Below are 12135 nucleotides of genomic sequence, written 5' to 3' on the forward strand. Positions count from 1 at the left end.
GCACTGTAGGGTTGCCACCCGTCCTTTAAAATACGGAATCGTGCCGCGTTTGAGAATGAAATTGCGCGTCCCGTTTTGAATCAATACTGGACGGGATTTATCCCGTATTTTTTTTATCATTTTTTTTTTTAAAGCAGCGTCTCGTGCAAATCATCCCACACGCATTTTATGAAGATGCCTCCTTTCCTACTTTTGATTGGGTAATACTTGATGTCATCGTTAGTTTGATTGGTGTTTTTAACTGTCCAGTGAGTAGGGCGTGTCTTTCAACCGTAAGCAGATTTTTTGCACTGGTATCACTGACCTCGACGACGGCGACGTTATACGTCAAAAATAAATTACGATAAATGACGATTTTAGCGATACTTTATTACGACGGCGGCTACATAGACACGATCAAATAAAAACAAAAAAATCAAATAATCATTCTACATTTTCAAAACGTCGAAAAAACGACGGAATGAAAAAAAGGCCCACCCGACGACCCACCCATTCCATTTTTATATATATAGATTACACAAAGATTTAATTATATTACTGCATTTATAGTTACAAAGATATCCTTTTATTAGGCATAACCACAAAACGTCAACCTTGGTGTTGTATAAAATGTCTAATACCACTAACACCTGAAGAATCTTCAGTACATTCGTAACATGAGGCACTGCAAAAGAAACAACAGTCATGACATCCGTTATTGGATATAGAGTAGATAACATTTTTAAACAACTAACCTTGTAAGACAAAGAACATTATTTAATTATTTGTGCTCATCCTAATCATAAACATAAATGGAAGCATTTTAAACCGTTAGAAAGGGTAGTGCCAAGTCCATGATAAATTTCTATAATTAGGACATCTTTATTGAACTAAGGTTAATAATTTAAAATCACTAAACGAAACTGAAATGACAAAATGCACCCTTGTTCAGCAACAGCCCAGCTTAGTATACTGACTGATGTGTCTACTGTATATGCCAGACCAGTTACCATTCAGCAGCTTATTTTCCTTTCCCATATTAAGTAGCACTATCATGGCAGAACTCACCTTTAAATTGTCAAGAGTTTACAGATTATATTCACTACAATACATTATTTGCCAAGTCTCTTATGGTTGTTTCAATCACATCTGGTTTGCAGGTTTCACAAATATATCAGTTTCTTCACATATAAGCAGAGGCATTCGTATAGCCAATATAGAATTGTAAATTTTCTTTCTTATAATATTTTTCAGAATATGAAGAAAGACTTGACCCACATAATTTACAGTTTAATTCGTAGAATACCCTGTATATGTGAGAAGGCTCCTTATTTTAAGAAAATATGTGTCTGTTTATTGTGATATTTGCTTGCTTTACCACTGTAATTGTTTAGATTTTTATGAGTAATAGATATGAGATCAGTACAAGATGATAGGTTAATAGTGTTTAGTTCTATAAGCACATGACATTCAAAGTCTGTGAATGGCCGGGGTGTATAAATATTTGAGAAGGAGTTCTCTCTTTCTTAAGGTCCTTGGAGTAAGACTGAGTAGCCGAGATAAAGGGGAACTAGACTGTAGCTCCACTATAGTAGGTAAAAGATAGAAGCCAAACTTGAATAACATAATTTTTATCTCCAGTCTAAATAAAACAAATGCCCAGTGGAGAATACCCTTTAAGTCAAAAGTTTTGCTTTTAATTTCATTTGACCATATACATTTATTAAGGTTCTCCTCCTTTAGCAAAAAGACTCATTAGCTTATGTAATACATTAAAACTGATTCATAAAATTTGATTTGAAGCAACAAATAAACCACAATTATTAGTAATAATTAATTGTTCAGAACTTTTAACCAAGAGTTTTGCTTTGTCACATTGTTAATCATGAGTAGCTATATCACAAACCAAAGTAATAAAAGTTAAAGCCATAGATAGAGAGGTAAAGAGCTTAATTCACAGACAGACAGACAGACAGACAGACAGACAGACAGACAGATAGATAGATAGATAGATAGATAGATAGATAGATAGATAGATAGATAGATAGATAGATAGATAGATAGATCTTTGTTTGTCCCCGGGTGAAATTTGGCTTTTTAACAGCAGCAGCAATTCCCATCAATCATCTCTTGTGTATGATATTTAATTTATGCTGTGATCTTTTGCCCAAAATGGTTTATTCTTTCTAAATTCACTCAAGTTTAAAATGGTGATATTCTTTCACAGAGGAAAAATACTCTTATGCTACATATAAAGCAATATTAGTATTCTGTCTTACTTCAGCTGAAGCTATAACAATACCATCCATCCATCCATTATCCAACCCACTATTCCTAACTACAGGGTCACGGGGGTCTGTTGGAGCCCATCCCAGCCAACACAGGGCGCTAGGCAGGAACCAAACCCCAGGCAAGGCGCCAGCCCACCGCAGTATAACAATACCCTTAAGCTATTTCAAGAGTTTAATAGCTTAGCACACAAAGTGCAGGTGGAGCATCAAGACTTGATCCTGGATGTTTTACTGTTACTATAGCTGTGTAACAAAAAGAAATACACATAATAATAAAGAAAAATTACAGAAAATATCCAGATATTGAATAACAATAAAAACTGTAATTTATGGTTATTAATTTGTGTGGAGTCCATGTCTGAGCTAAGGTTTTATACCAGCACTCTGACATCAAGGCATCAACATTTACTATTATGTCACCCCCATTTTTAACTAGAAAAAATAGTTAGTAAATGTACACATGGTATAAATTCAAGTATGTCTGAGGACTGTATAAGCACTGTAGCCCAGACTAAGGTCAGTAGGTCAATTCTAATACCTTCTCAATCCATTTCAGGGTTGGGGGGACCAGAGGCAATCCCACCAGAACTGGGCAAAAGGTTGAAAATAGGCCTGAGTAGGACTTTAGTCTATCATAGGGTCCACTCTTACTCAAACACACACATAAACATACACACACACACACACACACACACAAACCCCAAACCATATACAGTAAGAATTTGAAAGTGCTAATTGACATAATCTGAATAAATAAAATGTTTGTAATTATTTCCTTCAGTGCCTGAGCATATCTGACTGCAGTAATTGTCATGAAAGGGGACTTACAAAGCTATTCAGCTTTGACAAATGTAAAATTGAAACAGTAAAGTAATTTGTAGTTTAAGTCACATAGAATGTTTCTCTGTTTTAAGATAGATGACTTTGCACATTTTTCTATGCTTTTCAATGATTTTGAAATTTCAAAACTTTGTACAATGCAATTTGTGCAAGATATCTCAATGAAAATTGAATTATGTCAAGAATAAATGTGCCATATTTCAACAAAACTGGTACACTACAGGACAAGTTGTTTCATTTTGGAACGACGGACAGACAGGCAAACATGGTCTATCACAACAGGTGCAATATGCATTATATACGAGTGTGCCTAAAAAGGTGTATCAAAAACCTAACACTAAAACAGATGTATACATCATGAATAAAACTAAATATTTAAACTGAACACAACATAAACAAATACTCACAATATATTGTGTTTCCATCTTCACCAGGGGAAGCTTTAAAATAAACCACAAATAGAATACTTACAATTTGATAAGAAAATGAATATAGCACACGCTTAAAATTTTTCAAAATATTAATAATGAGAAAAGAACTTCCAGAAGCACATTTTTATTTCATTTATTTATTTCCTAATTTCACTTAATCTAATTCAAGACAGCAGGGAGCCAAAGCGTATTTCAAAAAGCCTAAGAGGTTCTCAGTGTACTACAGTCACACTTGGTGCTACTTCTTCCCATGAAAAAGTGAAAACAGATTTGAGGAGACTTTGGAGTCAGCAATAACAGAATTCAGTTTGTTTCTCATTGGATTTCTTAGTGTGTAATTATGATATTGTGGAATGTGAAGGAGAAGGAGAACAACTAGTTGGCCTAGGTCATCAGAATTGTAACTTTGTTTGTTATAACTAACCATGGACCCCCAGAAGCCTTTTTCTCTGGCAGTATGTAATCAGAATGTAAGTTTAATATGTCACTGTCTTCTGTACAAGTATATTTATAAATCTACTTTTCATTCTACTCACATGCACAGCTGATACAGAGCCAGAATTAGTACAGGAGCTCATCATTCAGAACTACTAGGCAAGGCATAAGAAAGGACAGATAAAGACAGCTGGGGGAACGTGCAGTCAGACTGACAACCACTGTATACTACTTTTGTTTGTCAGCATTGTATCTTTGTTATCTTGTTTAGAATTGTATTATTCACCTAAGGGCCTGCACATGGAGAAAACAGTATGAAAGCCTTGGAAAACAGCCAAGTCCTTTGAAGCCGACGGATGGATGGGAGTTAACATCATCCGAAAAATCCTTCCAACGCAGTGACAAAAATGACAGACTCTACGCATCCTAGGCCCCCACTCCCGAAGGTTCTTGCCATGGCTTTCTTCGTCTGTTATGCAGTGCAAACCGTCATTAAAGAAAACTAAGTTATTTCTCCTATGTGATTTCTTACTGCAGTATCACAAAGGGAGGGATATCGCCTTTTTATATTATATCTATACAGTTTCAGGTTATGTAACACGCCTCAATTACAAAAGAACTTATTCCAACAAGGGAGCTAATGTCCCCTGCTGGATACACAGTGATGCTGACTTGAATTTTTGGATTTCTCAGTTATAGTGTCAATGAACTTTATATTGTGGTTATATTTTATTTTTTATGTATCTGATTAAAATTACTGTTTTATTGTCTGTTTAATGTATTCATGTGCTTATATGTAATGTGTTCCATTATAGTTGTAAACATATCCAAGTCTTCTGAGACTATATAATCAGTAAAGTGCAAAATAAATTGTACAAAACCTGGTTTGAACTGGTTTGAAATGAACTGAGAGTCCATCCATCACAGGGCACAATAATTTGTGCTGTGTCACTTTAGGGAGTCTTTGATGCACTGGTAAAATTACATATGAATAAACAGGAAACATGTGGAAGATCATTTTTACAGCATGGATGCTGGGTCATGTGGAAAAGCATTAGAGCTATTACTGCCAACAAAGACAGCCTGTCATTCCCAAAGTGATGTTACATTGGCCAATGATCGCAACACATTTTTTGCTCACTTTGAATCTAGTAACCCTACTACACATGGAAAGATTATAACTACAGAGGATGCCAAGTCTCCCCACTTCAGACTGAGCATGTATGATGTACGGCGCACGCTGCAGAGGGTCAATCCACATAAAGTTGTTGGACCAGACGGAATTTCAGGATGGGTGCTTAGAAACTGTGCTGTGCAGCTTGCTGAGGTATTTACAAATATTTTTAATCTCTCCTTGACGTTGGAAATGGTCACTACATGCCTTAAGGCAGCCATTATTGTGGCAGTGCCAAAGAAAACCAACATTAATAACATGAATGACTATTTTCAAATCACTCAGACATGCTGCTGGATAACTCTTAGCGGAGTTTGGATGCCCAACAAGCCACTTCACAAGACCACTTTCTGACATGGACACTGTCATTCAGGCAAGTTTTGTGATAAGCGAGCTAATTGCTAAGAAGCTGAAACCTCATTCAGAAGTAAAATTTGTGAAGGAGTGCCTTGTTGCTGCTGCATAGGTACTAGCACAAAGTAAGATTGTGCCAAATTGTCAGTTTTTCTTGAAGAACCATAGCAAAGCGAATTGAAAATTCACTGAAGGACACTGCAAGTAATTTCCAATTTTTATCTCTGGCCTGTGATGAAACAACGGATATAACAAATACTGCCCAATTAGTCATTTTTGTGCAAGGGATTAGTGCTGAGTTTGATACAAGGGAGGAATTGCTGTCTTTGCAAGCCATGAATGGCACTACTAAAGATGAGGATTTGTTTGAACAAGTTGTTTTAGCTATTAGTAAATTTGAACTACCATTTGAAAAATTCAATGGCCTTGCCACAGATGGAATCCCTGCCATGGTTGGCCTGCAAAAGGGACTGGCAGCATTGGTTAAAAAAGAAATGAGGTGTCTCAGTCTCAATCCAAGTGATTTAGTCATATGCCACTGTATCATACATCAAGAAAGCCTGTGTGCACATTCCTTGAAGCTCAACTGTGTAATGACAACTGTCATTTCCATCATAAATTTCATTAAAAGCAGAGGTCTAAACAGTTCAGTTCAAGGAGCTACATAGTGAGTTTGAGTTGTAGTATGGCGATCAAGTCTCTAATTGTGAGATGCAATGGCTGAGTCGTGCAGATATGCTCACATAGTTCTATAAACTGAGGGAAGAAGTAAAAGAGTTCATGGAGAAAGCCTACCATGGAACTCAGTGATAGAAAGTGGCTATGTGATTTGGCCTTCATGGTGGACATTACAAAGTACCTCTCAGAGCTGAGCGTCAAGGTCCCAAACAGCTTCTCAGCTCTCTGTTTTAAAATATGAAATAATTTGAAGCAAAAATAAAGCTGTGGCAAGTGCAACTGTAAAAGGGTAACACTGTGCATTTCCCTACTCTGCAAGAACAAAAGCCTTTTGTGACGTCTGAATATGCTGGTGAGTGTGCCAAAATCCTTCAGGTGAGAGGTTTCAGGACATTAAAAATAAGCAAAAGGAACTGAACATATTTGTTAAGCCATTTAATGTGGAACCAGCTGATGTACCTGACAACAAGCAACATGAAATCATTGAGCTGCAAAGCAATGACAAGCTCTAAGCTTAGTACAACATCCTCCCTCTGCTGGAGTTATATAAACTGTATATACGTCCTGAGGATTTTTCCATTCTGAAGAGATGCTCTGAAATTTGCATCTCTGTTTGGGACATCTTCTCCTGTGAGCAGTTCTTTTCAAAACTGACTCTTGCAAAGACTTCCGCTCAAGACCAACTGACCAAAACTTAGAAAAACAGCTATAAGTAGCATCATCATCACTACCATCTGACATCAATCACCTCACCAAAGAGAAGCAGTTCCAGCTATCTCTTTTGTGTGACATGTGTTCAGCAAATTATTATGACCCTTGAAGGATGTTATAAAAAAATGAAATGGCCCTTCATAGGAAAAATGTTCCCCACCTCTGCTCTAATTTAATTTTTACATAAGATTGAAAAAGTCTTAGCATGAAAAATTCTATGAGATATGTTCTATTCTAATCTTCATCGAAAACTTACTGTTTGATATGACAACTTACTTGGATTCTTGCTTTGTTGACCTGTGAAAAAGACCAAAGCAAAAAAAATAAGTCAGGAATAAATAAGATAACTAAAAGACACAGCATATAAATTATTATTATTATTATGATAAATTGTGGAGGCAGTGTGGCATTGTGAGTGGAGTGTTGGGCATTAACCACAAAGATGAATGTTCAGTCCCTGCTTTTTATTCACTTTGAGAACTTGAGCACATCACCTAGCTTGCCTGGACTCAAATTCTGAAAATTTAAAAAAGTAAAACCAACAATTGTAATATATCCTGTCACACACATGCGGATGGGAAACAGCTAAAGGGCCTACAAAATGGTAATTATACAACAGACCAGGGGTTGGCGGAGTATGCTGACTGTCTCCCTTGTTCTCTTGCCGACCATTCTTGGGAAATCCTACTTGGTTCCGGCGCTGACAATAACTTCACATCCAATCAAGAAAACGTCGCTTCCAGTTCTGGCACTGACAATGAAATCACTTCCGGTCATGAAGACATCACTTTCGGTTCTGGTGACGATGACATAATTTTCCATTTGATCAGTTAAAACCGTCATCTTGTCTCCATGAAATCAGTTTTGTTCTGGATTCATGCTACTTTAAATCAACTTTTTCAGCCAGGAAAAACTATATATGGGTGGCTGCCCCAAATCTTTATAATGTCTTTGACTCTTTCTTATCACACCTGATACTGTTAGTCACTTTGTGTAAAGACATCAGCCAAACGTACAATAATAATTGTATATATTAACACTGTAAAAATACTGTTCTGGATGTCCACCATAATCTATTTTAGTAAATCTTTCAGTAGATTTCAAGTTATTTATATAGGTTAATTGACACTTTTTTGATTGTAAGGGGAAATTTCATTGTTACCTGTTATCTAAAACATTTCCATATTTCTTTACACCAAACAATGCTGTTGTTCTTATTCCTACTACACACCCTTACACAGTATGTACATGTAGGTGATAAGTTCATATAATTAAAGAACCAGATGTGTCCCTCATAGAGTCATAGTCCATCCCTAACCTTACAACCACAGGAGCTAACCTTCTATACTTGATATAAACCCATGTGTACACAGGCATAATGGGCAAAATCAACTCTGAATGTGTTGGACCAAGGAATTGAAGTAGGATCCCTCCATCCATATGGCACCAATACTATCCCGATGACCGAGATGCCTAATGTGAGATGATGTTTACCCCCAAATACTGGAACATAACACAACCATAAAATCACAACACTTAATATCACACTGCAGTGTACTGTTGTAAGAATTTTGTAAAATATTGGTTTCTATTTTCAGTCAAGTTTATTCTTTCACAGCACAAATTATTACTGTGTGAGGTATCTACTACAAATACCAGTATTTCACAAAAGTTTATTTCAAATCTTGTTATTTGTAATACTGGAAAAATTACACAATACATATCCCAATATCAAATGATAAGTCATTGATCTGCTAAATGATATTGTAAAGACCAAACACTTATTAAAAATAAAATTTGTCTTCTTATAAATCCAGCTGGATCAGATTCTACTCTACATTAACATCTGTGGAATTTGGTGTGTATTCTTCTCTGGTGATATTTAAATCTAAGTTAAGGCAACCAGTTGCCTGTATCTTTACATGTGTAAATGTTTGCAAATAACGCTAAACAAATACATTTTATTTTCTTAGTATGTGATGATATATATGCTATATTATAAAATACAATACTTACTGATAAAAATGATAAGTGTCAGCAATGTAACAGAGATCAGCAAAGTAGTACAAATTATTATTAAACATTTCTTCGAACATCTCCTTGGAAAACCTATAGTAAAAATATTAATTATTTTTAATTTATTTAATTGCACTATTTTACATTATTATTAAATGTGGTGCTGTAAATACTGTAATAGTAATGTAGATCTGATTAGTTGATTTTCAGTTTAAAACATCACATCTTTGTGAGAATTATTAATAAACTACCGTACATATATTACATGAACTTTTCCTACATAATAGACAATGATTAGTACATGCAATAAGTCATTTCTAATAAGAATATAAATAGAAATATAATTTTGTGTAAGCTTCAGCCTTCATCATTAATTTATTTCACAATTTATTTCTGAACTTTCTTTAATATGGAGTCACAGGACTTTAAGCCAGAACCTGCATCAGAAGCCTAAGATACAAGGCTGGAAGCCACTGAATATTACAAATACAACAGATCAATTTATAGCCAAGAAAATAATGTAAAATTTGAACCTTTGAGATATGTGAAGATACCAGAGTATGTGGAGAAATTTCTTACATGTGCATGGAGAATATGTACAGATGGACAGTGATCAGACAAGAAGTCAAATTCAGGACCTGGAGCTGTAATGCACCTTCACTAAAAGTTATGAAACCATACATTTCCATAATCATTTCTAGTTATAACTGTAATTCAGTACAGCAAAGGTCAGTTTATTTGAATGGGTTAGAACATGTTTAAGTCTGTATTAGCTAATTTAAATGCATATATTGTTTTTAATTATATTGCATACAGATGCTAAATTATTTGTGTATGGCGCTTTTGACATACAAGGAGTGTCAAGGCATCTAAATAAGGGTCACAACTTTCAATGAGAATACTTTGTTTATATCGTGAACATTATGCCATTATTTTTTTTTGTTGTGAAGTGGTACAGTTCAATGCATGATTTTTTTTCTTATACAATATATTTTACTGACTTTCATTATTTCATTTAAATGAATAAATGATATATCAATAAGATATACAGGGCCTTATGATCTTTACAATGCTGAGAAAACTAATGGAGTCATGGAATCGACAAATAAAAATGTATTTCAGACATAAACACCAAAATGCTTGAGATTTGAAGATTTGGGAGAGATTGTTACATTTTTTAACATTTAATTTTTTAATATAATCTAAATAATATGTTCATGTTTTTTTTTTCTTTTAGCAAACATTATTCTTCACAGAATGCCTGTCAGGTTTTCTGTTTGCATATATGGTGTACATCATGGTATGCTGAGCATCTGGCACTTGCATATTAGAAAAGGTGGGATAGCTGCATTGGACTAGTGGGGGAAATGTCAAATAGACTAACATCAGGTATCCCAACAATTTCCAAAAAACTAAAAATGCAACGTTAGCTGAAAAATTTTGAATACAACAATACCCTACACATTTTTATGAATCTGGGCAGCAATTTTTCTGTACTGTATCTACATTGTGCCTCAAACAAGGGTCTCTTTTCTTCTATGGAGCTTACTGCTTATTAGAAAGATGAAAGACAGCACTTGCCAGACAGCTCATTTGGACTGTGAGAGGAGCTTCAGACAATTCAAGATAATCCTCACAGACAAGAGAAAGTTGTTCAGTGAGCTAAAGACAAGGTGTCTCACAATAATGTAATAAAATGGGATTATGTGTCAAAATGGGCTTTATAGTTATATTTATTTTCAGTAATGCTCTGAACTTTAAATAATTTATTCATTAACTTAGCCCTGAACTTCTTGCTGCTACTGAATATGTACAGTATATGTGCAATTTCCATAAAAAGATTGCAAAGTGACAATTTAACAAAAAGCAACATGCCTTTTGTATATTATTATGTGTTACTGCAGTTGACTACACATGCTTTTTCACAGCAAAAATGATTAAAAAAAGATCTGAAAACCAAAAATAGGAAAAAAAACAAAAATGACTGACTTTTTTTCTAAACTTCACTATGTAGAAAATCTTAGTGAAATACCAAGGAAGCAGAATTGTCTGTTTTACTGAAGTGCCAACGAATATGTGATAAACACTTTCAGGGTTACCGAAGCCTCATCTACTATCTATACTAAATATGTTTATGGACAAAATGTTGAGCCTTTTAATACATGTCACCTTAAATATACTAAACTGGTAATTGCTTCATTTAATACTTGTAAAACTCATTTAGCTGAAACACACTTACCAGCCTGGTGTCTCCCGGAAACATACTGTTTCTCACTCTTGGTTTTGTCTTTGTCTTCAGTTTTATTTGTGCTTTTGTTTGCTTTAGTCTCTTTTGGTCCTTGCAGTATTAAATTAAAAATATATTATTAATAAATGACGTGTATTACATTTACTGTTTAAACATCAGTTCATAGACACAATTCATTTAATGAAAAAAAAATCATGTTACAAACACTTAATATATGTATGATGGATAATTTGCCGGATTTGCCATAAAACACAATGCAAATGGTAAAAATAGATTATGATAATTGTCAGATACCTTGTATTAGCTATAGTGAAGGCCAGTGGTAATTTTATTGGGCACCCTGACCTCCTGGTGTAATCATAAACTATACAAGTGAAATTATATATGCAAACAGTGCTACTTAAAGTTGCAGTTAGACAAAGGCCAATGGATTGTGCACATACATGTGTAGTGCAGAGTGAGATCAATCAAGGCTCAAAATTTAAGTAGGTTTTACTGCAGCATGGAAGAGGATATCAGAAATGCAAAAATGATAGTATCAATAATAAACAACCTAGTCTAACCTAATCAAGAATGGGTCATCACCTGAAAAAACACTGAGGCAATGATAATCCTTTTTTTAGAAACAAATTATTGGTGAAAAGAGAAGACAAAGACATACATGCTCAGAATTAGGAGCTGCTGTCTTTCTGCACACCACAGTGGAGCCAATGACTGTGGCAAAACAAAATTCACATCAGAACCCACAACTTGTTGCATCGTATTACTGATGATGTATAGGAATAGAAAAACTAACATATAGTAATTTTTTTCCTGTGAAAAACAGTGAAATAATGGCAACAAACATGTCATATTAAAGTATTATAAAAGCAGCTCCGGGTCTAACAAATCTTAATTCTTTCTGATTTACACTAAAGGATATGGTGAAAACAAAATTGGAGTATGGATCCATCCAACAGGCTAGCACAACACAGGACA

General features: G+C 34.8%; 1 protein-coding gene across 1 annotated transcript in view; it reads right to left on the bottom strand.

The window, feature by feature from the left end:
* LOC114642557 (uncharacterized) overlaps positions 1-12135 on the bottom strand; it is a 469497-nt gene that overhangs the window by 397999 nt on the left and 59363 nt on the right. Inside the window, exons 12-15 of the mRNA XM_051932215.1 lie at positions 11149-11247; positions 8910-9002; positions 7170-7190; positions 3518-3550 (exon numbers count right to left, since the gene is read on the bottom strand). Of these exons, the coding sequence (XP_051788175.1) occupies positions 3518-3550; positions 7170-7190; positions 8910-9002; positions 11149-11247 (246 nt within the window). The remainder of the gene's footprint in view (positions 1-3517; positions 3551-7169; positions 7191-8909; positions 9003-11148; positions 11248-12135) is intronic.

The sequence above is a fragment of the Erpetoichthys calabaricus genome, chromosome 9 (genome assembly GCF_900747795.2).
Source record: "Erpetoichthys calabaricus chromosome 9, fErpCal1.3, whole genome shotgun sequence".
NCBI lineage: Eukaryota > Metazoa > Chordata > Cladistia > Polypteriformes > Polypteridae > Erpetoichthys > Erpetoichthys calabaricus.